General features: G+C 28.2%; 1 protein-coding gene and 1 long non-coding RNA gene across 3 annotated transcripts in view; one reads left to right on the top strand and one right to left on the bottom strand.

Moving 5' to 3' along the window:
- LOC136082707 (uncharacterized) overlaps positions 1-12,521 on the top strand; it is a 94,054-nt gene extending 81,533 nt beyond the window's left edge. The window contains exons 20-25 of the mRNA XM_065802127.1: positions 10,595-10,669; positions 10,899-10,994; positions 11,067-11,281; positions 11,701-11,741; positions 11,835-11,931; positions 12,021-12,521. Of these exons, the coding sequence (XP_065658199.1) occupies positions 10,595-10,669; positions 10,899-10,994; positions 11,067-11,281; positions 11,701-11,741; positions 11,835-11,931; positions 12,021-12,168 (672 nt within the window). The 3' untranslated portion in view covers positions 12,169-12,521. The remainder of the gene's footprint in view (positions 1-10,594; positions 10,670-10,898; positions 10,995-11,066; positions 11,282-11,700; positions 11,742-11,834; positions 11,932-12,020) is intronic.
- Positions 12,522-16,154: 3,633 nt separating this feature from the next.
- The window catches only part of LOC136082161 (uncharacterized), an 11,491-nt gene continuing 145 nt past the window's right edge, over positions 16,155-27,500 (bottom strand). The window contains exons 1-3 of one of the 2 annotated variants that reach the window (XR_010639447.1): positions 26,831-27,500; positions 16,770-16,882; positions 16,155-16,316 (exon numbers count right to left, since the gene is read on the bottom strand). The exon at positions 26,831-27,500 is cut by the window's right edge and continues 145 nt beyond it. This is a non-coding gene — a long non-coding RNA (uncharacterized LOC136082161). Of the gene's footprint in view, positions 16,317-16,769; positions 16,883-22,233; positions 22,501-22,620; positions 22,720-26,830 lie in introns of those variants that run through there. The other variant, XR_010639446.1, reaches the window with a different exon arrangement.

The raw sequence follows: 27,500 nt of genomic DNA, 5'->3' as shown, positions 1-27,500 counted from the left end.
AGTGTTGACTCATGGTGAAACAAAAGATGTGTATTCAGAGGATTTGTTTCGGGAACTAAATTTGTTTTCACGGAAATGAGACGGGTAAAAATGGGCGGAATCATTGCTTAAATTGACCTATGATAGTCAGCTTGAAGAACTGTTTCCTAATGTTTGTATTTCCATACAAATATTATTAACAATAGCAGTAACAGTGAGTACAGGGGAACGTCGTTTTTCAGAATTAAAATTAATAAAAAACTATTTACAATCAACAATAGACCAAAAACGTTTAAATGGTTCGTCCATATTCTCCATTGAAAACAAAAATGCTGAATCTGTAGATACTGATACTTTAAAATTAATTTTTGCAAAATCTAAAGTTAAACGTATTACGTTTTCTAACTAAAAATATGTTTAAAATCAATAAAATTGTTAAGAAAGTTATTTTATTTGTAGTATACGATGTTTTATAATTTTAAAAAAAAATACATTTTCGCGAGCAAGCTTCCTCGGAATTTAAATCATAAAGGCACCTTATTTATTTTCGCACACATAAAATAAGTTCCACGAGCCGGCTCTGTATATATATACGGTGGTTGGGAATTTTCAAAAATGACCAAAGAAAATGATGTTAGAAAAAAAACTTTTCACAAATATTTAAAAAATCTGAATAGAGGATACAATTTAGTAGCATAAAAGTTGCAAATAGGTCCCTTCCTTGTTAGTTTGTAGTTTTACTTTTTTCCAAACAAAATTGATCATAGACAAATCTGGAAATGGAAAAAAAGAGGTTTTTCAAGTTAAAAAAATGGTTTGAAAAATGGTTAACAATTTTATGAATAACCCCACGCTCTCAAAGAGAAAGATTTTCTCTTTATTTTGCTTTAAAAGTTCCAAATAAACATGTTTTTTAAGCTTTTAAATCACAAAAAGTGCCTAAGCGTTCTGAAATTCAAAAATGAAGAGCAAGAACCCGCTGAAAACTTTGTATGACAATGACATTTCTAAAAACTTCTTAATTATTGAAGGCGATGAAACTTATATAAAGTACAATCATCAGCAAATTTTAAGTGCTGTCTATTATAATGCGGAAATATAGAGGAAAAACATAAAAGAAATTTAAAAACATAAGGCATGATAAGTTTGCTAAAAAAGCCTTAATTTGGCAAGCTATTTTCAGGTATGACAAAAAATCAGCATCCTTTATTTCTGATTCGACCATTTCTGATAAAATATATGTTTAAGAGTGTTTACAAAAACATCATTTACTTCTTACTAAATGCAGGGGCTATTCTGGACCATTTTCGACAGCATCAACCATATTTAGTCCCCGATTTGGGTGCCACCTAAATTAAAATTTGAGTACCTTTTTTTTTTTTTTTTTTTTTTTTTATGGTTTTTTGGCAAATACTGTTTTGTTTTTTTGAGAAAAAAACGTCTGTATTTGCCAATAATTCTGCTAAATTTCTCTGGTTCTCTGGGACATGGGTACCGCCTCCCAAATTTTCTTCCTAGAAAAGCCCTAGAAATCACACACTAGTAGACATTTAATGGGTATCTAATATTATTAATAAAAAAGTTTTTCAAAAGCATGTGTTGTTGTGGCTCAAAAAAAGCGAAATTATATAAAAACTTCAAAAATAATCATCATTTCATAAAAAAATTATTATTTAAGATTTTAGTTAACAGAAAATAATGTTTTTTTTTAACTAAAAACGAAAAATAGGGAAATTAGCAAGAGTTTTTGATAATAATTTTTTTAAGCTATGTTTTTTTTTTTTTATATGAACATTTTTAAAATTTTTATATAATTTCGCTTTTTTTGAGGCCCACCTTAATACACTTTTAAAGAACTATTTTTTTGATAAGTGTTTGGATCTGTCTGATTTTCAAGAGTCTTAGGGGACCCCTAAAATTATTTTTTATTTAAAAAAGTTTTAAATCCAGTGTTATTTTATAATATAGAACACATTAAGGAGGTAGCAGCATAGGTTTTTAAAAAGTTTTTTTATTTGGGACACCAAATTAAACATATGTATATATGTTACATGCAGTATCAAGTATCAGCTAAATACTAACGTTAATAATATAATATGATATTGCTACTCTTAGTTTCACTACTGAGCACTCTTTTAAGTATAGAATATTATACATGGTCATATAATTACAAGTAAGTGTATACATGTGAATTAGTACATTTATACAAGTTTAAGTCTCGTTGGAGTTATAGTCTTCCTACTGATTGGACAAATATATTCACCCGCTCCAAAATTTAACTGAAGAAAAGGTGATTTCACTGCTATGTCCACTGAAGTATCAAGTTTGGATTGGACATTATTACTAGCCAACAGAAATATAAATGATGCTTACAATACCTTTGTATCTGTTTATAGTAAACTATGTGTTGAGTCAATTTGGATTGGGTACTCTGCAATAAACTACCTAGAAACATAATCAATCATCTGTAAACTTGCTCTTACTTGACTTTGCCGAGACTTTTGACAAGGTTCACCATATGAGTTTGATCCTGAAACTAGAAGGGTGTGGAATCAATTGTCAAACTCTGAAATGAGTGAAATCTTTTCTAAGCAATTGTAAACAAAGAGTAATCATGGGTGAAGCGTTATTGGACCAGGCACCAGTTTCTAGCAGTTTTCTTTAAAGGTCAGTATTGGGATCAATGCTTTTTGTAATCTTTATAAATGACCTTCTAGAAAAAATTAAATCAATCTGTAAAATAATTGCAAATGACACAAAACTATTTGCCCCAATTCGACTTTGTGAAGAACAGAATAACTATACTGTGCTCCAGGAATACTTTGATGCTATAACTGAGTTGACAAGATTATGGCATACGAGGCTAAACATCTCTAAATGCAAAGTTCTTTACATCTGTCGCTTGAATAAAAATCACATCTAGACTTCGCTTGATGTTGATAAATTGACTAGAATTAATTTGAAATAGACCTCATGTGAGTGTGATATAGGCATCTAGTAAACAATAACCTCAAACAAAACTCCCAGGAATGCACTGCTACCTCTATGGCCATGAAATTGTTTGCCATACTTAAAAGGACATTTGTTTCACGCAATGTAGCATTATGGTAACAATTATAATTATACGTAACATAATTATAATTAAACATAATTTAAGAGCATCTTCAGCTCGAATTTGCTGCCTCGAGTTGGAACCCACACACAATTGAAGTTATAAATATCTTAGAGAAAGTTCATAGACTCACCACTAAGATAACTCATAGTATAAAGCATCTACCTTATGAAAACAGACTATGTGTTTTAGACCTGACTAAAATACTAGTATTAAAGGAGTGAAAGAGTTGCAGCAATATTGTTTAAAAAAAATATTAGTATTAAAGAAGCAGGGTTGGCAAAAAAACCCAACCCAAAAAAACCCACCATAAAAAAACCCAAAAAAAAACAAAAAAACCCAAAGATATTTGGGTTTTTTTAAAAATATCTTTTTTTGCAACAGATTCTTAGCTTTTATAAACCCTATATTGTAAATAATATTGGATTTATTATTATGAAATTCATATGTATATTATACTGTTTAAACTCCTTACAGAATAATCCATAATATGATTAATCATTTGTATAGCTGGTTGGGGTTATACAGAAAAAATTATTAGGGAAATTAGTTTAACGCCTAAAAAGAAAAAAAAAAATCAATGAAGATTTTTCTTTTTCTTTTTAGGCGTTAGATTTTTCCTTTTCTTTTTAACAAACTATATTTCTTTAAGTTTCAAAAGCTTAACAAAATGATTGGCCATTGTTATTTACCAATCAAATTCTTCGCCTCTCAAATGTCTGTATATCCGAACGAGCTTATCAGCTCTATTGCTCCCTAACCTATTTCTTAACTTGCTCCACACAATACCAAAAGTAGAAAACACTCTTTCTATGGAGCCAGTGCTTGCAGGACAACTATGAAGAGATTGAAAAAATTTTGCAAACCCTTCTAGCAGTGGTATAGATTTTTGATGCAGCCTTTGCTTCAAATCTATTATACTCCACCATCTTTCACTTGAAATTGTAGAAATAAAGTTATCGTTGAACATGTGCGGTGGAAAGGTAGTTGTGACTTTTAGCCTGAAATTATAGTATCCAGCCACGTATTCATTGTGCCTATCACTTAGCCAAGCTTATGCAGCAGCTTCTTGTTCAATGCCTAAAGATTTTCCTAAAATTAAAGAATATTGTATTCCTGCTTTATATATTAAAAATGAGAAATGTAAATATATGGATATTATGTCATAAATTGTGTCAGTAGTCTAGAATCAACTAATGTCTTATGTAAGTTATATAAGTTAAACTAATGTAGTTTTAAGTTTGTTCTTTCAATTTTTGGGTTAGATTTGGTTGCCATACCTTGGTATTTAATGTCAAATTTGCCAAAAAATGAAAAGGCTCCATTGCTTCAACAAACTTTAACTTAATTTCCATATATTATGGCTTCAGGTCTTCATCCTTCAGGAGAGATAACCAAACTTCACATGCATCTGACAATGATGTTGAGTCACTTTGTAGCTATAAATATAACTTCTTTTTTTAAATATCTTTGCATATATTTTAAATAGTATATTGAAGCCATAGTTTAAAAGATTTTAATGCATAACAATTTTGCTTTACATATCTACCTTATCTAAAGCTATTTCACATTTCTCCAGTTGAATTAGAAGATTTTTAGCTTCTCTGAAAATTCCAGCATTATCTATAATTTTCTTGATATTATGTTTAATACCACCTTCATGCTTCTCTATAATATCAAGGTAGTGGTTATAATTTTAAATATAAGTTTTTAAACAGTCTACTTGAGAGTTACATCGTGTATCATTAGGAAGTTTAGGCATAACTCCATTCCTATCATCCAAAAGCCATCCCTGAAATTAAGAAATAGTTTAATTAGTTGATATATTAACATAATTCACTGAATAAAAAAGTACAAAAAAATTAAACTGTAAAATTAAAATAATATGTTTTAAACAATATTTACTCACACGTGGTTGGTGATGGTTTCGGAAGTATTTGATGACTTCATTTAAATGTGCCAGAAAATTAGGTGTCACATGCTTCTCAACTAAATTTAAGTAATGAGCTGAGCATCCATATTTAAGTAACAACGGATATTCCTCTTTAAGAACTTCTTTCATCTTTTTCATTTTGTTTTCATTATCTGTACAAATGGCAAATACCTGTTGGAAGTAGAGAAATATTCTTATATTTTTACCTAATTTAAATTAAAGTAAATACTATGTACATAAATACTATGTTCAGTATTATTATACTCCCATCTTGCTCATTAACCTTCTTGATGTGTTTTATTTCTTGAATGGCAAATTGAGCACAATATTCTGAAGTTTTTCTTTTACTTCCTGCATCTAAAGCGGAGATTAAATATGAGGTCTTTCCATTATGTACACTGTGAGCAATAATTGGATCATTTGTGATACTGCCCCAACCATCTTGTATCAATGTAATAGTACTCCTTTTATTTGTAAATTCACTTTTCATAGATACAACTACCTAATCGTTCACTTTATCCAGTAACTTTCCTGAAAGTTTCTTCCGGTTCGGAGGATCGTAACCAGGTCTCAAAAAATTAACACAATTTTCAAATTCCCTATTTTCTACAGCATTAAATCGAATATTGCATGCAAAAAAAAATTTGGCAACTTGCAAGTCAAAAACATCCTTCTGGTCTGAGCTTGTTCTTGAAATGTAGTTTTCTATTAACTTTTGTTTTTTATATGGGGTTGATGTTGAACCAGAGTAGCTACTCCCAACGACACCAGAAGTGCTTGATGCTTCAAAAGATTTTGAAGTAACTGGGCTAACAAAATTACACAACAAGTTTGCAGATGTCTGAGATGATACTTGGCCATCATTTAAAATAAAGTTCTTGTTTCGTTCTGCAATATCAGCAGATGGGTTTTTTTTTACATTTTTTTAAATGAATTCTGATTCTTTCTATTTTTTGGCTATTAATAATTTCATTGCAATAATTGCACTGGCACTGCAGTATCACTTTTCCAGAAAAAGTTTTTCAAAACTTAGTCACGTCGTTCCATTCATCTGCAAGCTTTCTTGCAGATCCAGGAGCCATAATATATGTTCAAATTAAAAAGTGTTTTTTTTTCTGTAAATAAATTCTATTATGATTAAAATATAAATAAATAATGTCAACTAGTTAATAAATCAGGAAATTCCAAAACACTTCTCCTAGACTAGTCCAGGAGCTCCAAAATATAATAGAGACTTAAGGTACTTTGGCAATAAAAATAAGAACATATACGGTAAATGAACTATAAATGGTCAGTTTTGAAAAAACCCAAAAAAACACATAAAACCAATAAAACCCAAAAAAACCCATTTGGGTTGGGTTTTTTTAAAAAACCCAGAGTTTTTTCCAACCCTGTAAAGAAGTTGCAGTGAAATTGTAAGTACTTATCAAATATTAGTAATTAATATACTTGAACAAATAAACAAAAAAATATATATATATAATATATAAACTTTAAAGAATTGTTAATAAACAAGCTGGATTTTGTATCAATGTAAGACATACATGAACTATAATTTTTATCAAAATGTTCTTCAAATCTTAACATTTCGTACTCTATTAGAAACAGAACCATAAAAGCATTGCAGCTGATAATAATCATTTTTTTGTGTCACTCAAATCCTTTTCATTGTTACCGATGTCAGACAGTTTTTTCTCTTTAAGTATCCAAAATTTTCATTTTCGGACTCTAATGCAGATGTTTAATGCTCTGCTTAGGATAAATGAAGCCTTGTTTTGTGGTAATCTAAAAATCATGTAGTATTAATACCGTAAAGCTGGGTGGCTTTGATCCAAGCCATAATTTTTTAATGCCTTTTAATGGTTTAAATATGATACACCAAGGTATGCTAGTTGAAAGTATATGGCTCATTATAGGAAATTTATTAGTTACTTAGTTTTCTTAGTTTACTTAACTTGAGTCTTTGCGATGATATTGTAAATAACACTTTTGAAGAAGCACTAAAAATTTTATTTCTTTCAGATGTGTAAACTTTTACATTGATAGCATTACCTAGAAAAGGTTTTTCACTGGAATATTTACTGAATTAGTTTTAAGCCATTAGTGTTTAATTCTATTTTGTTTTGAAAGCTTATTATTTTATTACTTTTTTTGAAATGAGGTTCAAAAAATGGGTTGTTTTTGATCCACTACATGAGGTGACATAGGCTCAGGCTAAAGTCTACCTATGCGTTATAAAAACTTTTTTTAGCGATCATTTGTAGATATTATGGGAGTTTATACGTTGGAATGATAAATATAAACCTTTTATAGTGGCTAAATCAGTATAAAAGTAAATTAAAATTTGTTTTGTTCATAATTGAAATATACCATGAAATTACAAACCAAATCGTAAAAGAAGAAAATATGTTACTTATACCTTAGAACAAATAGAAATTGTATTCAAAGATTTAATGAATGGTTTAATTACACAAAGACAGCTTTGAAATGAGTTATACCAAGGTCAACAGTTAAAAACAAAATTAAACAGACATAATAAAAAATAGTATGGTAGTCAGGAGATATATACATCAAAAGAAGAAGACATGTTTAAGGCATATGCAATAAAATCATCTGAGTTCAGCTTTCCTTTTGATCCATATGATTTAAGACGCATAGTAAAAAGGTATTTAGACAAAATGGGCTTCTTTATACCTTGTTTCAAAACTTGATATTGATAACTACTGGAATTGATAACTACTTCATAAAACTATCAAATGAAGTAAGTAATATATCACCTGATAATATAGGGAGTTATGGCAAAACCAATCTCAGTGATGATCCTAGTAAAAAATAAAAAATAAACAAAGAGTGGATGTAAGTATCCTTAGTGCACAATTAATTCTACAAATACCTCATTCTCTTAATGTTTTGTGGTAATGCTAATGATGAATTGTTACATATACTGTTTACAAAAAATTGTTATAAAATACATGGATTGAACATCGGCCACCAAAAGTGTTGAAGACTGGTTTTTCTCTTTACTTCTTCCAAGACTTAACAAGGCTCTAAGAAGTAGTGTCGTTATTGGTGATAACATATCTTCACATTTAAGCATTGTAGTATTGGATACATGTCATAGCAATGACATAGCATTTGTGACAAATGCTATGTTATTCCACCAGTAAACTTTACACATCTCTCACAGCCAGTAGATGTTACTTACTATAGACCAATGTAGATTAACTGACGCAAAATATTATGAGAATGAAAGGAAAGGGAGAATTCTTTTTCTTACTGAAGTTGAGTTTCCTTGACATTTAGACCATTTAATTACCAACTTAAATAAACATGGGAATGATAACCATGAAGCTGGTTTTTGCAAAACTGGAATTTTTCCATTAGACAAGTCTCAAGTGCTTTCACGACTCCCATGCCATAGTATAGGTTTAGACTCAACACTGATTTAGTAAGCCAATCATTTTTAGATCTTTTAAGTAAGTCACTAGATGAGCACCCAGATTTTTTAAACAACTAAAGCAAAGTAAAGTATGTACCGCACCAAGTATAAGTTTAATTTCAGCAGATATCTCCTTTTGCCTTATAAATGAAAGTAATAGATTAAACACAATGTAGATACACCTAGCAGTGTAATTATAAATGAGACCAATAACAGTACTGGCCGAAGTATCTATACTAAAACTACTGAGACTTCTAATCTAATATTTGCAGATATATGTTTAGGCATAGAATGTTGGAATCTTAAGATCATTCAGAAAAGATCGTTAAGATCATGCATAAAACTTAAACAATTCTAATCAGAAGTAATGGTTATAGTTACTATGAGTTTCTTGTTTTTCAGTGTTACCAACGAAAAAAGGAGAAGAATTTAACTTTTATTTCAATGTTTATGTAAAAAAATATTGATAAAAGGTGGACTTATTTGCTTCTGAAATGGCTTCTGAAATTATTATACATTATATTCACAAGCTGTAAAAGGGCTGTCTAACCTAGAATAAAGTACCCAACGAGTAAATCCTTTAATAACTAAAAAGATTATTATTTATTCCATCAAAATCTCCAAAAAGTTGCAAAATATAAAAAAAATGGACTTAACTGCATTGGCTTCTGGGCAGCTCATTTAAAATACAAGCTATTGGGCTGTTCATAAATGATGTCAGTAATTTTTTTCAAAATTTTGACCCTCCTCCCTCCTTTGTCAAACTGTCAATTTTTGGCCAACCCTCCTTATATATGATGTCAGTTTTTGTATCCCCCTCCCCCCTAAAGTAACATTAAAAAAATGAATAAACACCCTTGATTTTTTCCTGATTGTGTTATACATTTAAGTAGTAGTAGGCTCAGCAAATTACATTATAGAACAGTTAATATCTCATCAAATAATAAACAGACAAATCAGAATAAGCAAATTTTATTTTATATTTATAATATAAATTCAATTACTCATCTTCCCATGCGTTGTTGAAGTGATCTTCGATTAAAATAAGAGATAGTGAATGCTCTCCGCAAACTAAACAGTTATCGTCCTCTTGAGGTATAATCAGATTCGCTGCTTTATCCATATTTATATCATCGGTTTATCAGTATTGTTTACATCACAATTAAAATAATGATTTTGCTCCTGTCATAATTATTCAAGCTGTTTAAAAAAATTACTTCAAGCCACTTTGGAGCAATTAGCATTTCATATTTGCAATAATGACTTTATGTTTTTGCATTACATTTTGTTTTACAAGCTGCTAAAGAGCAGATAGAGTATTTTATTTGAAATAATGATAATCGTATTTGAAATAATGATAAATGGCTTTATGTGTTTGATTTGAAGCACATTTTCCGCTTGGGAGCGAATAAGGATTGTTAAAATTATATACAAAATGTTAACCCTTACCCTGACGGATTTATAAACAATTAGATTAGCAGTCAAATGGTAATACAATTATAAAACTTACAGCAAATTTTTGACAAAGCATGTATATCATTTCTATACCACATTGTAGATGTAAATACCTTTATAATCTGCTTGTATAAACGTAATTTTTTTCAAATTGACGTCATTTTGGTCTGAATTTACACCCCCTCTCCCCGTTGTCAATTTTAGCCAAACTTTTCAATACCCCTCCCCCCTCCCTCCTATATTTACTGACATCATTTATAGATGGCCCCTTATATATAAAATTTTGTTTTTACCCACTTTTTAATTTTTTTGTTGATCCAGCGGGCACAGACGTCCGTAAGACGTCTTATAGTTGTCACTTGTCCGTACGTCTTCCTTTAGACATCCAACGAACGTTCTATGCCCGCTAGAGAATTCTTACTAAAAAGTTTCTTTCCCCATTAACTATTTTGCATGTTTCCCTGTATATTTATACATATATATGTTATTGTTGTTTTAATAGAAAGTTTGAATTTTTTTGGATACAGCGCAGAAACTATCAAAATTTTTTTAAATTAATAGCTTTTGAGCCGTAATCACCAAAAAAAACTAAAGCATCTTAATTTTTAAAAATTGTATTTTTCCATATATCTAAGAAAATTATTTATACATGTAGAATGTATTTTTGCTTTTATAGCTTATTGTTTCAAAGACTGACGGAGATTCATTAGCAAGCATTATATTTACACCAACCTACCAAAATTTACTTGAGGTTTTTATTTCATAAATTTATTTATGAAACAAATAAATTTATAAATGAAAAGTATGATTTTATAAATTTATTTAAGAAATCATACTTTGTGTTTTAAACTTCGTTTATTATTCAGAACTTACTATTTCAAATAACCTTTAAAAATATATTGTTTTTATGGCTACACTATCAGGTGGAGGGCTCACTCTTTTATTTTAGACTTTTCATTTTAACTCTAATTCTTTTCCAGATAAAAGATTCCACGCATGAGATTTCCATTGTTGAAACTGAAGCTATAACGCCTAATGACTTGCTTAGTATTGCATGGCAAGTGGCATCTGGAATGGTATGAGTTTGTTTAATATAAGATTTTTTTACTTAATATTCTGTTTATATTTTTTGATTTGCAATTTTTCAGGAATACCTTTCATGTATTAAACTTGTACACCGAGATCTTGCTGCAAGGAATATTTTGGTTGGCGCTAATAAAAATGTAAAAGTATCGGATTTTGGTTTAACGCGTAAAATCAGTAGTGAATTAAATTACATGGGGTGCAATAGGCGCCGTTTACCAATTAAATGGATGTCAGTAGAAGCTATATTTGACCATATGTTTACATCACACAGTGACGTGTAAATTTTTTAAGTTTTTTTTAAAATATTTTTATAAGTTGACGTTGCGATTCATTATTTGAATCGATGTATACAAAAACGTAATAAGTCATAAAAACTATTTTTAAGTCAGACAACTTTAACTATGTAAAACACACACACACACATATATATATATATATATATATATATATATATATATATATATATATATATATATATCACAAATTTTGATATATATTTTAACAAATCTAATATTTAAAGATGTCAAAAAGCACCCATATTTTTTTATTGAATTTATTGAAGTAATAATTTTGGATTTAATAAGTTTTTTCTCGTTGCCCGAAAAAACGGTTTTTATGACTTAGAACGTTTTTGTATACATCGATTTATTTAGTGTGTTAATTTTTTTGCATAATTATAAGTTTAAAATGATTTAGGTGGTCGTACGGTGTTGTGTTATTTGAAATTGTAACGCTAGGTAACTGAACAGCTATTTCAATTATCTTTAATAATCAAGTCTCTTTTATCTATTATTAGTTTATTTAATTTATTTATTTTTGATTATTTATAGGAGAAATACCTTATCCTTCGATAAGTAATCGAGAGCTTATTGATCTTTTAAAGAATGGTTACCGTATGGATCGACCAGATAATTGCTCTCAATTTATGTAATGATTATTCTTATTTCTATACTCTTTTAACTAAATTATTTAAGATTTAATATAAAAAATAAAGATTTGAGTTTTACAATATTTAGGTTTGATTACATGTTACGATGTTGGAATGAAGATCCGTTGCAACGACCTACTTTCACAGAATTACGAGAGTTGTTTGAAAGTAAATTATCCCGGAGTAGTCGTTATTTCAGTTTTGAAATAGAAGAAGGAAGTACTAATCTTGCCTGATGCAAATAATCATCTACAATAAAAAAATGTATTACAAAATTCGGAATAGATTCGTCCATTAAAAGATAGAAAAATGTTTAATTATTTTTAACGCATTACAATTAAACATTTTTTTTAAATTTTCTTGTTCTATTCCGGTCATTTTTTATGGTTAACCTTTTTGTATACTGTTACCATTTTTTGTTTATTTTTGCACTTGTTAACATCTTGTTTTTGTTAACATTTTGTTTTTGTATGTTGTTAAAATTTTGATTCTTTTTTTTTTATATTGTCAATATTTCGTTTTTATATTTCTATGGTGTTAACATTTTCTGTTTTTTATTAAATAAAACTTTAGAATAAAAATAAAAAAAGTTTTTATAAATTACCAATGCTAAATAAATTATGCCACAATATCTACAAAATTCTTTTTCAAGTTAGTTATTATTATTTTTTTTTTTTTGCTTTCACTCCTATAGTTTTCAACTCCGTCGGCTTTTATTTGAATTTAAATTGGTTAGATACTTCGAGATAAGTTTCTTTTAGATGTGTCCGATAATATAACTCATAGCAAAGCCTGTTATTTTGAAAGCGACTTTCATAAATCTACTCTTCAAAGCTAATAAAAAAAAGTCAACTTTGTACGTAAATCTAAAAAATTTCAATATACATTTGGTGTTTTTATTAACCTATCAAAAGCATTCAATACTCTTGGTCATGATATTCGGCTTGAAAGACTAATGCAACGGAATATCTGCAAGCTTGTAAAATTCTATAGAATTTATTTACTTGTACGTAAATATTTTATTTTAAGGGGCAACTACCCTCAAATTTTCAAACTACGCATATAAAGTAACTTTCTCTTTAGTCACATAGGTAATATTATACTGAAATTAAAAATACATAAAATGGTAGCTCGTTGCTATATTAACCAAAAAAAAATAACTGAAAATACCACAAAAACTGTGTTAACGCCGTTAAAAAATAAATACTTGTGAGTAAAGGAGTGTCAATGAAGTTTTGCAGAACTGTTCTAAGTATCTAAATTTGTGAATGAACAAAGCAGATTTTTTAAGAAATATTTTTTTTCCATTAAAAGGCTACAGAAAAATTAGGTTATTTAAAAAAAGGTCAAAATGCAAAAAAAAAAAAACTAAATAACTCAAAATTTCAAGTCATATTAGGAATTCTACTCCGATCATATCATAAATATTAGCAAAATGAACAATCCCTGAAAAATTCATCATGATAGCATGTATAGTTTTCAAGATTTTTTTACCGGTGTGTTTAAAAAGCAAATTCTCAGAAAATGCAAAACAAAAAATAAAATCATAAATTATTGTTCATTTCATAAATATATCTTTAAAAAAAATACTTTTTAAAGGAATATTTTAAAAACTACCAGATTCATAACATTCCTTGGACTTTTCTACTGACTTTTGGTGATCATTCTTTTACAATCGTTGACGTTGTAACAACTTTCATTTATTCTTAAAACTTTTACTTGATTTAATTAATGATAGATTTGTTCGTTTTTTGTTTATGAGTCTGCAACCATCTAAAGTAAAATATCCTGGTTCCTTATTTAGTTTTTCATAAAATAAAATTTAACAGACTTCATACTAATGTTATAATTTGCAACAGCATCGTATACTTCGAACTATAAACTGGCTAAACCAACATAATTAATTTTTGGTAATATTTTCCATATTAAACTATTAAAACTCTCATTACATATATCTGGCTTTTGCCATGCAGACACTTTACTAAATCAAATTCTTATTTTCAGTCAGAATTATTTTTGTTGCTGCATCTGACATTGTCTCATTTGCAACACTTTTCACGTTGTTTTTTTTGTTGTTGTTATTTTTGTATAGTCTTTGGGTGTCATCGGTTTAGGCATATTCATGAGCTGAGTAAATTTTTCAATTCCAGTATGACCATGTCCTAATACTCTCATTGCATATATTGTCCTGTTGTTAATATCAAACCCTTTATCACAATTATCTGATGTATAAAATTCATTTTTATAATCACAAGATAGTGTAGTACACTTCAAATATGGCAACGATGATAGACTTTCTTTTTATCATGGTGATCACATTAGTACAATGCACAGTTTTCACATTGAGGACACATTAACAATGAAAGAACTTTAGATAAAATTTCAGTGTCTATAATTCTTTAACCACAACTTTTTTTAATGTTTTTAACTTGGTACATTTGTAATGAATTTAACTTTCCTAAAATATTACTGTCATTTTACTCACATCCGCTTACATTAAATGCATTTTTATTTTTCTTCACATTATATACTCTTCTTTTTTTGTGATACTTTGTTCTCTGCTTTACTCTATCAATTTTTGGTCAACAATTATTAGAAGAAAGAAAATCCAATTTTTGATAAAATTTGAGGGTAGTTTCCCCTTAAGTGGAATAGATTGTCAAAAAAATGATTCCAAATATTTAATGCAGTCTAAGGTTCTATATTAAGGTAACTATTGTTTTTAAATTTAACTTACAACAAAAACCTCAAATATTATTATTTATGACAATAATTTAATACTGTTTTACAATATATTTAGAAATTCTTCTCCGTTATGAATGATGATTTTAAAAGCATATCCAAATGGTCTAAACGCAGTAAATTAACTGTGAACATTAACAAATCAAAATTGGTCTTCATCAATGTAGGCTTAAAAATTTTTTTTTTTTCTTGTCTCTTATTTTGCATAAAATTTTTATTGACATTATTCAACTTAAAAGAGATATTAACACAAAGTCTTTAGGTTTCATATTATCACAAAGCCTTTAGGCTTTAGGTTTGAAATTTACACAATTTTCATAGTTGATAAAAATTTTCTTTTTTGATAGATTCCTTAAAATATTTGGTTTTTTAAATAGTTTCCAACTACCTTTAACTCAACCTAAAACCTATTTAGTTCCCATGAAACGGCTGACTTTTTAAATACTTTATATTTTTAGAATGATTTACTAAAAGTTAAATTACCAAGTATTTAAAAAATAGTATGTACATACTTTTTTGTTTTTATAACAAAAAAACATTACTTTTTGGTACTTTAATTTTAAAATTGTTATTTAGTAATAAATTTATAAAAAAATTCTATTGTTTAAAAAGGTCTTTTCAGAGCACCAGCGTCGTCGAAATTTAATGATAAACCCATTTAGCTGACCCAGAGAAACGGCATGGTGGGCATGACCAATTTTGTTTCTTAAATGTAAAAACTGCAGCGGGTTTCCCTTGAAAAAAAAAAAAAAAAAAATTTTGTTGCTGTTTTCGGAAACTGATATACAATATAGCACTAAATATTATTTAATAAATACTAATTTAAAATTTATAGTACCGTTCCATGAAATCTATAAGTTACCACTTTAAGGAAGAAAACCCTTCAAAAATTCTTTTCTAAAGTAAAGCAATAACGAAGTTATAATATGTTCCAAATAAAATACACAAATATTAAGAAGATTTATGAAAAATTGCACTCCGTTGCCAGAGAAACATAATAACTAAAGAAAAATGTCAAATTATTTTCATCACCCTGGCAAAGATTATAGTTAATAAAAATGATTTTTTTAGCTGAATTTTTTTCCAACTTAAAGTAGAAAGATAGAGATTTTATAGAACCAATTTTTATTGACTTTGGAAATAATATTCTTTTAGATAAGTGTTTGCACGGTAAAAACAAAATCCTAATGAATAATTGAATCAATTAACTAAGAAGCGGTGTCCCAAAAAAATATTCGTTAAAAGAACTGCTCTATCTCAGTGGGCACAAGAATGTTTAGCAAACGTTTTTAATTGGTTTTTTAAACGCCCATATAAAGCGGTGTCCGGATGTTTTTCTAAAAATTTTTTGAACGTTTTGTTTTACACGTTTTACGTGTAAGTTATTTAAGTAAATAACTAAAGTTATACACAAAAAACAAACTCATTTACAAATGAAAACTTAGGTATAACAATCTAAACCCGGATAAATAACTAAAAGTTTAAATGTATTGTGTTTATTTACAATGTAAGCATACAAAATATACGCATACGAAAACATAGCAAAATAACTTTTATGCTATTCTATTACGAGCTCTCTTTAAAGGATCGTCTATTAACTTACTGACCAAATCGAATTTTGTTGTATGTGACACTAACATTTCTAAAATAAAAAACACCATTGAAACCATTTCATGCGTTTTACTAGCATGTAAAAACTTACCATCAAAATGTAAAGAACAATAATAAAAAATAAATAATGTAAACTTCACACAATATATAAAAGAAACAATATGTATACATGTATATATGTATATACATGTATATTATATATATATATACATATATATATATAAATATATATGTATATATATATATATATATATATATATATATATATATATATATATATATATATAAAATAATAATAATAATAATAATAAGACTCCTAATAAGACCACTAAGATGGATAATTATGAAATTACTGAAGAGGAAGTCTTAAATGCAGTATATATTTTAAAACTAAACTAAAGTGTGAGGTATGATTTTATTAGTAGTAATGTAATTAAAAAATCAATAAAATACTTAAAAATCTCTCTTTTACATAGAGTCATACCTATTTTCACATCAGGAGACGTTTCCAATCCTGAAAATTACAGACCAATTTTAATTCTTCCGTGCTTCTCGAAAATCTTAGAGCGAATTATGTATAACCGAATTTTAACTTTTCTAAATATAAATAATATTATATATAGTAAACAATTTTGATTTTAGCCAGGGTATTCAACTGACCATACCATTATTAATATTGTTCACGATATATTTACAGCATTTTTCGAAAGTAAGTTTACCTTCGGTAATGAGGTTCATTTTTTTTTTTTTTAAGTAACACTTAAATATATTGAAAATTGTTCCTTAAACGATATTTGTTAGTCTTGTTTTCATTCTTTTATTTAGAATATCATTTTACAAGTCTTGTCTTGAAAAAATCGTTGTGTTTTTTCTTGACCTAAAGCACATTTGTATTGGTATCTGGAAAATGCTGATTGAATAAATTTATAGATAAATTTGTATTCAGAAATCTAGAATTAAAGTATTTGTAATTGTATTTAATTTGATCAAATTTATTTGACCCCAATCCTGCTAGTGTAATGGAGAGGTTTAAAATAAAAGTAAAAATAATAAAATTAACCATTTAATGACGCATGCAGTTCTGGATTAAAGAGTTTTAGCCCCCGGCCCTGCAGCTTTGGGGGCACTGATTCTAAATAAAAAGTTTTTTGAAAAGAAACTTTGAAAATAAAATTTTTAATCAATAACATGGAAAAGAGTCTCCTGCTTTAAAAAATCTTTAAGACTCAAAAAGTTTTAATCCGCCACTGGATGCATGAAGCGTATATAATGTAAGAAAATATATTGATAATTTCATTTAACGTTATATAATATTTCCTTATAAACCCTTACTAAAAAAACAAGTCAGTGAATGTCATGTCACTGTTCTCCAAATTGAGCGCCAGATTAAAAATCTCCCCACTGCCCACTAATTTTGCACTTAATCAAATGCATTAGTAAACACAGTTTAAGTGGTCAGTAAATTCTGAACTAAGTGCTAAGTATATATATTTCAAATTGAAAACATATCTTTTTCGCTTTTTTTTTCCTTTTCTGCCTCTTCATTTGTAAAAAATACATATAACAAATAAATATATAACACAAATTATATTAATGCTACTGATTGTTTAAATTAAAATTCACAACAGCAGATTTGGTCGATTATCCGTTTAGAATGAAATACAGATTTCCACGTTTAGAACAACTCACCTTTAGAACAAACGTCCATAAAACGTTTGTATTTAAACGCATTTTAGACGTCTCTCATAGGATTATTAAACGTACATAAAGCGTTTAGTTAAATTAGTTTGTCTAATTTACGTTTAAGTCTTGTCTAATTAACGTAGATAAAGCGTTTAAATTTATTTTAAGTAAGTGTATATTAAACTTTAGGATCTTGTCAGATTGTTTCTTTAATTTAGTTAACGTAATTTTAATTAATTTAAGTTTTAAATCTTATATAAATTAAATTACGTTATATAATTAGCTTATATAATTAGCTTTATATAAGTAATAAGAGCTATATCGCAGGTCAATAATAGGTCACTAAAAATATATATAAACTATATATATATGTTTAGTTACCTATTATTGACAAAAATCGACGCTTCTATTGAAATCTATTATTTAAAACTTTTTTATATATACCTTTACTAAACGTCGATCTAACGTTTAGAATATCGACTTATATTAGTCAATATTGTAAATCTTTAATCGACCTTAATTAAACGTCGATCAAACGTTTACAATATTGACTAATGAAAGTCGTTATTCTAAACGTTTGATCGACATTTAATAAATGTTTATTACATTATAATATAGTAATATAGCCAGTGCACAGCGGGCGAGAATATTTTTTCCGAGGCCAAAAGTCCCTAAAAAGTTAAATCTAAACTTTTTAATTATTTTTTTATTGAAACATAGGTGCTTAACTCTTCTCAAAAATGTATCCGTTTGATTACTAGAGATGATGGCAAGCTTTGTAGAACGATTCATAATGGCTTTAAAATTGTAAAATTTGCAAATTTTTTTTTTTCAAAAATACTTATCCTTAAAATCTAGACAACTTTTTTCAATTAAAATAGCTTTGAACTATTTTTATTTTAAATAAACTTATTAATTTAGTGCTTATAAAAAATATATATTTTAGTTATACATTTGTATTTAATTTATTCATAATATGTCTTAAAATTGTTGGTATTTTATAGGTGTTTTTTTAAACTTCCTATCTTCCTTTTTTTAAATGGCACTCGAAGTTTGTTTAATTTTCTGATTTTTGCATTTACGAAACGGCAGTTATTGATAAAAAAAAAACAGCTGCGACTATGCATTTTTAAAAATTAAATATTTAAAAATTCGATTCCAACCAAATGCCGTTCTCTTGAACTTAGAACTAATGATATTTACGAAGTATAAAGGTTGTTTAATACTATTAATTAAAATCAGCTGCGACTAGCAATAATATAGACTTAAAATCGATTTTGAAATTTCAAGATTTTAGACTAATTTAATTTTTACTTTACAATGCATTGTGCCGTGAAAAAATTTATTTATAAATATGTCTAATATATATATATATATATATATATATATATATATATATATATATATATATATATATATATATATATATATATATATATATATCTGGCCTCAGTACACAAACTACTCATTCATAGCAGTCTGACAATATATAGATTTATGCTACCAATTTGAATGTACACTGAGGAAGCAATTGAAGCTCGGAATAAAGATAATAAAAAAATTCGCTAACAAAACACTTATTAATTTGATTGAAAAGCTACAGTGACGGACCAATTCAATATCTTAATGCTTTCGAGTGACCCAATTCATTAATCTCTTAGCTATGCAAGATCAAAATGTAAACATAAAAAATGCATCTAGAAGGAGATGCAAGAGATCTTCTTTTTCAAGAAACTGAAAAGGAATATACAAATGATGATAATGATGATATATGTGTGAATGAAGAATATAATGAGTTGGATGATGATGATTTTGGTAATAAAAAAGAGGTACTAAAACCAATAAACATAAGTGAAATAAAGAGTTTAATGACATTATCGAATTTTCTGAAAATGAAAACACTGATTTTTTTTTTATTTCTATGCTGACTTTGAATTTAGTGATTAAATTTTTGTTTATATTATTTTTACCTTTTGATTTAAACGAAATTATTTTGTGCACTAATTTGTAAAATAGGAATAAACTTTTAACCTTGAGCTATAAAAAATAAATTCTCAGTTTTAAATATTTATTTAATATTAACAAAATAAAGTATAGTTAGTGTAGATCACTAAAAGTCTATATGCAGGATGTTAGTGACACCGAATAGTTTATTTATTTTTTAACGTGTAAGTATATGCAAGTGTCTAACTTCAATTTTTTTATAGTGTCTACGTTAATTTTTTATGCTTAAGGTTTTTTAAAGTTTTTAACGTTATAATTTTTCAATCAAGTTGCTGCAATTATCAACTAATTAGTCTTCAATATCATATAAACTTCAAATTTCCAGACAAATAAATTTTCTTCACGTCACAATGCATTGTAAAGTAAATTAGTCTAAAATCTTGAATTTTTAAAATCGATTTTAAGTTTAAAGTACAGCTAGTCGCAGCTGATTTTATTTAATAGTATTAAACAACCTTTATACTTCCTAATTATCATTAATTCCAAGTTCAAGTTAGTGGTATTTGGTTGGAATCGAATACTTTAATATTTAATTATTATGTATTTATAGTGATATGATTTTCTTTTTGTTTCCTTTTTTGAAAACTTTAAAATAATAAAAAAAAAGTTTATTTTAAACAATGACGATTCGATGTGTTTAATAAAATTAAAAATACAAAAATAAACTAATTTCCTTAAAAAATATGTTAACAGTGTTTTTATAAAAGCAAAAAAAGTCGTCGGTTTTGAACGAAAAAATATATTATAAAGAATACATGGTCGCAGCTGGGTTTTTTTTTGAACAATAACTGCCGTTTGGTAAATGCGAAAATCAGAAACTCAAACATCCTTCGAGTGGTATTTAAAAAAAGGAAGATGAGGAAATGTACATAACAACCTAAAAAATATCAACAATTCTAAGACATATTATGAATAAATTAAATACAAATATATAACTAAAACATATACTTTTTATAAGCACTGAGTTAATATTTTTATCTAAAATAAAAATAGTCCAAAGTTTTTTTAATTGAAAAAATTTATGTAGATTTTGAGGAAAAGCATTTTTGAACAAAAAAAAATTTGCGAAAATTGGACAATTTTAAAGACATTATGAATGGTTCTACCAAACTTGCCTTTATCTATAGTAATTAAACGGATACATTTTTGAGTAGAATTAAGCATCTATGTTTCAATAATAAAATAAAATAAACGTGCAGAAAATTTAATTTTTTTGGGACTAATGGCCTCGGAAAAAAATTTCTAGCCCACTCTGCATTGGTCAGAAGAAACGCATAACAGCTAAAATCAAGCGGTATAAGTAGGCATAATTAAAGCGAAATAAAAAACTTGCTAACAATTTTTTTTTATTGGCTAAATAATTAAATAAGACTTAAATGCGTTTTCAAGAATCATTTTCTTATATCAACGGAAAGCAAAACGACTGATAAATAAATAATAACCAAGTGTCGGATACGCCATTTTAATTCATGGAAGTTAAAAAGCTTTTATCGCGACAATCTACTTTTCTAAATGCCAACTAATCAACGGACTCCGATCTTTTAGAAACTATTGATGGCAACATTGACAAAGTTAAAAAATATGAGTTACTGATCTCTTGTTATGAAAGTCCTGCTGCAAAAATTTTTTTATAAGTTTCATAAACAGTTTAAATTCATTTTATAAACGCTAGTATGATTGTGTCACGGTAGGCATTCATCTTTGCAATAATCAAGAGGTTTAATAACTAAATATTTATTTTTTTATTTTAGATGCATTTTAGCTTAATTTAAGGTGGAATGCAAGAAGCAACCTTGAGTCAAGTTTGGCTTGAACTTTACACTTGAACTTTACTTTGTGACCAATAGCAGCAGAATATTTTTTGTGGGAAAAACCAATACTCTGCCGCTATTGGTCACAAAGTAAAATTCAAGTCGAACTTGACTCAAGTTCCCTTCTTGCATTTCACCCTTAGTTACATTTGCTGAAGAAAATTGGTGGAACAGAGCTGGTAAACCATTGTATATGTTATGTTATGCAAGAAGCGAACTTGAGACAAGTTTGACTTGAACTTTACTTTGTGGCCAATAGCGGCAGAATATTTTTTGTGGAAAAAACCAATACTCTGCCGCTATTGGTCACAAAGTAAAATTCAAGTCGAACTTGACTCAAGCTCCCTTCTTGCATTCCACTCTTAGTTTTATTTATTAAAGATAACAGAGCTGATAAACAATTGTATATATAATGTCGCGACGTTACTAATTTTTTAATGTGAAAAATAAACATAGGTGGTGCAGGATATTTCGGAAACTTCCATTCAAAAAATCCTCTATATGTTAAGTTCTGTGTAATTCCAATTTTGATTTATAAATTTACATATAAAATGATAACTATTTTACATTAGTTTTTTGCGGTTACAAATCGGGTTACGAAATCAGACGATCAGGATACGAATGTAGATGATGATGTTGCAAAAACAGGTGCAAGATGAACAAGCGCTAGACGGTATTCTAGGAAGATTTTTGATATCGCGTAACCAAAGAAAACATCTAAAATATTTGTTTATGAGTTTATTAATTTTTTTAGTAACCTTTGACATAACATTTATGTAAACTTTTATTTTTTGCTGATGAGATTAAATTTTAAAAGTATTTGATAAAAATTGTTACTATAAAATTTCCATTGCAAAATGCTTGATCTTTTAATTTTGTTTAATTGCCAAAACATAAACAAGCATAGTGTGCAAACATTTTTTCTCTAAATACCAGCTATAAGAAAACGTTTTATATAAGTTTATAAGTTTATATATAGTTTTAACTTTTTATAACAGTTTTATAAACTAAAAGTATAGTATAAGTAGTATAGTATAAAAGTTTACAAACATATTATAATAGTTATAAAAAATATAAAATATAAGACCAGGTCTTTTATAACTATATCTTATTTATAAATTTCATTACTTTTGTAACTATATCTTGTTTATAAATTTCAAGACCTATCCCAGTAAATACACATACGTCTATTAAACGTCAAAACAGCGTTTCGACAAAACGTTCATATTTGGTCAATTATCCGTTTAGAATGAAATCCAGATTGACGTTTAAAACAAACGTCCATAAAACGCCTATATAGAGCGACAATGGCTGCATACCAAAAACTGGGCAACACATGAAATATATAGTTCGTTAAAATGCATCATATTGCGATAGAGATAACCATATTAATATGGTTTGGAACCACAACAACAGCAAACTTGAATGACATTTTTTTTTTAACATAGCTATCTTTTTAAACTTTTTTATGTATAGTATTTCTATCTTTGTCATATTTTTAAAAGCCAATTTAAAAATCATAATAAAAAAAGAAGAAAACCATTTTTTTTTTTTTTTTTTTTTACGCATCTTCCTTTCCAACAAAGCTGCAAGCAAAAACGAATTAGAGCTAGAAGTTACTGGATGACAAAAGATGATAATTGTATCAAGAAAACGATTGACAAACAACTTTAAGGATTGCAAATTATATGAATCTGGAAAGCAAGACAAAGAAAGCGAATTCCAAAGAACTGATATTCGGGAAAAAAAATTTAGAATAATAATAGTTTGTGGAGCACTCAGGAACAGTTACAAAAAAAATGAGACTTATTTGAATGTCGAGTAATACAAAAACCAAATTTAGTAGATGGCACAATGAGACGCTAGCTCTTTGGAGCAGTGTCCATTATAGATCTGTAGAAAAAAAAGGAGAAGCAACATTGCAATGATGTGATAGTAGTTGGACGTTGGCTGCAAGAGCAGGTCCAACTATATTGATAATGCGTTTTTGCACCTTGTTTAAATGAGAATGGGCATCATTAGAAAATACGCCCCAGATATGGCAACATTATTCCTTAAAAGGCCGGACTTGAGATTTATAGAGATTGCGAATATAATCCGGAGTAAGACAGTGTCAAGCTCGATAAAGAGATGCAACCTTCGAAGATGCTAATTTTGCAACGGATTTTATATATGGTTTTCAAGAAAGATCAAAAGTAAGAGTCATTGAATACATTACCCTTCATAAATATAGGAAGATATAAACTATTGCGATAACGATTGGTTGAAAAAAATTTAGTTTTATCTGAAATAAAGTTAACCAGCCACTATGAGTCCTATGCTGTAGAAGAAGTGAGAATATTTTCAAGCTCAAACGCCCTCTCCAAGCAATCAAAGTGTGTTGGCTTTTTATCATGACACATTAGATGAAAGAATATCTGAAAGATTGTTAATGCAAATTAAAAAGAGTATAGGGCCAAAGATAGAACCTTGAAGAACTCTAGTGTTACGGAATAAGATGAACTTTGGTGTTACAGAATAAGACGACTTTTCCAAATTTCAAATATAAACTAAAAAATTTAATTATCCTAATGGATGATGTAGTCAGATTTTTTTAATTGTAGTTTTATATTTTCTTCATAATTTTTATTGTTAACTACGTTTTATTTTGTTGATTATGTTTTGATGTAGTTTATATAAACATGCTTGTAAAAGGCTCTGATGATAAGATCAGTACAATCTCCTTTCAGAAGCCTTGTTTGTGTGTGTGAAAGTAACTTATTTACTACAACACAAAATGTAAACTGAAAAAAAATAAAAAAGAAGAAGAAGATACAGAAGGAGTGATGCAAATGTCAAGCAATCGATCAACCTTTTTGACGGTTAAATCAGGTAGAACGCAACTATCGGAACTAAGAGATTATATGATGAAAAGTTTTTAACAAACAATTCAGCTTTTTTTTTAGGTGAGGTGACAAAGTCTGAACCATAAAAAAGAGGTGGAATTACAAATTTGCCCTTATTAGTGATACTATCATAAATTCTCCAGAAGTCACGAGAGCCTTATTTTAAGGATAAAATACGAAATTTCATGACATGAAAATAGTGGACTTTGGCGTTAGACAAAATCGTTTTACAATGGTTTTTAGCAGTAGTAAATAGACGTCTGTTTTCTGGAGAATTGCTTTGCTGAAAGATATGGAAGTAACGGTTTCAATTGGCAATTGCTGCAGCACAATGTGAGGAAAACCATGGAAAAGAGTGAGACTTGGTCTGAAATTGTCGAAAGGGAATAAAATATTTTTACATAACGAAGTTATGTAAAAAGCGCATTTGTCAACAGGAAGACAAAAGATTTCTATCTAAGGGTCAAAAGCACATAAAGATTAGCCTGCGGAATTAAACCTGGTTTCCCAACAAATGGGAGTTTCCCAACAAATGTAGATGCGCAGGCCATGCATGTGACTATTAGAGTCTTTATGAATTAAAGTAAGATAACCATCAACACTAATTTCACAGGATAAGTCAGCTGAGCTCAAATTAGTCTCACGAAGAAAAAGTAGGTTTTTGCAAGAGATAAGACTCAGCAGAAAAAAATTTACTTCGAAGTCAACGAATATTAGTGAATGATAAGTTAAGAGAAATTGGTGATGACAATGGTTTTTTGTGTTTTATAGTTTTTGGTACTTCATTCATTTTTATACTTGTTAAAGAACTTGACTTAAAGCATAGGCAGTACTCAGTACACTGTTTAATAACCAAAGCAATTACCATTAATAAATTCTAAACCATAACGAAGGACTCCAAGTATCGCCTTGACAGTGCACACCAGAAGTACAAACACGGACAATATCAATGAGCAACACGGCACTATTAATACTTTGATATTTTTCAGCTGTTGATGGAATCAGTCTCTCTGAGAGCTACCTCTGAAAGTTAGTGTTTGGGAGACTTGACTACCAGCCGGCCTCAGAATCATTAAACTGAGTTTCAGAGCTGTACACTCATTAGAAGATAAGAGATTGAGTTGCCTAGTCACAAAAACAGAGACACAAGCAAAACCCATGCATTGAGTTAAGAAGATCCAGCATTCAACATCCTAAACTGGAAACAATGTAATAAAAAATACATCCTCACAAGCCTAAAAAACGAAAAAGGAGTTCGATGCTGGTAAACAGATAGAATTTGTTTACCCCTTGAATCTTTGCCTTGGTTACCTTCTTAAAGACAGTATGCGGCTAAATTTTTTTTTTTCGTCCTAAGACGAGTATTTTTATTGCGTCGCTATCTCTAGCCTTTACTCAACCAAGAGCCCCAAGGCAAGAGGTGTTTTACTCAGAGTTGGCAACTCTCAACAATTGCTTAAAAAGGCGTATTCTACAAGGCAGAAGGACCTGAAGCAGATTTTTCACACCGTTTCTAATAATATCCTTCATTAGGAAGAAGTCAAGGTGACCCATTTGCGGCTCTGCATTAAAACCCAATAAAAGCAATGTGTTTGCGTTACTATGTATAAAATATGTATCAACAAACTCTTAATCAGTCGCATCAATTATGGTGTCTGTGTGTGATACTTATACAAAGGTGCTGCTGGATCAAGTACTATTAATGAAAATGTTGAAAATAAAAATAAATACAATAGCAAAGTAGAACGAATTTAGTTAAAATTAGAATAACTTATATCTAAGCATTTTAATTATCTTCTGCATCTGTTCTAAAAATATTTTTAACATTAGACATTTCGACTACTGGTTATTATCAACCTTAATACATTAGAAAAGATCTTCAATATGCCTATTCATGGATTCCTAAAACATCATTAAACTGGTAACTAAAACTTGTCACAGTGAAAAAGAAAATTAAATTGTGACAATGAAATAAATTTATAAATAAAATTATAATTATGTTAATAGCAATTGCTTTAAAGAAACTTTACCAGAATATTATTTTATTTATTTAATTCATAATTTATTAAACACAAGTATATGCTAATACTAGTAAAACAAGTATATAGTAAATTTAGTAATACAAGTTATGCTAAAGAACTCTTAATGTAATCTGGCTTTACCTGTTATACGGGGAACAAGCAGCTGTTTAATCTCAAAAAACGACCAGCATAGCCAACTAAATGTGATCCGATGGAGAACCTAATTAAAGGCAACTTTTGCCAATTAAAACCAGTGTCATTTCTGATATTTTCAATCAAGTAGCTCAGTTGTGCACCTAAAAAATTAGATAATAATAAATTTGTATTATTTTTTCAAAAAGTATAATTATTTTTAAAACATTTCCAAGAGGTTACAAATAAAAGCTACTTACTTGGCTCACAAAGACCAAAACGCAAAAAGACGTTTTAATTGTGCATTTTGTCTTGTAACTCATTTTAATACTATTCTATTGCTAATTAAAATAAATTTCCTTGAACGGGAAATGCTAGTTTGCGAAATGCTAATACCTTTGAACTTCGTGGTTTGCTAAATGGTAATTATTAAATTAGGACTTCGAAGTAAATTCATGTATACTGAAAGCTCTTTATTCCCATTATTTAAAATCAACTATTGGCAAACAAAACTTTTGTTGTATCACACAACATAACACAATATAAATCTTGTATTGAATGGATATTAAATTTTTTCTAAATTAACTTTTAATGATAAAAAATAAAAAAAAGAGCTTCTGTATTTACTCAGTCGCACTCTTTTGGTATCATTTGTATCACACATATGAGGAGTATATAT

The sequence above is a fragment of the Hydra vulgaris genome, chromosome 07 (assembly GCF_038396675.1).
Source record: "Hydra vulgaris chromosome 07, alternate assembly HydraT2T_AEP".
NCBI lineage: Eukaryota > Metazoa > Cnidaria > Hydrozoa > Anthoathecata > Hydridae > Hydra > Hydra vulgaris.
This window is presented reverse-complemented; position numbering and strand designations above follow the sequence as displayed.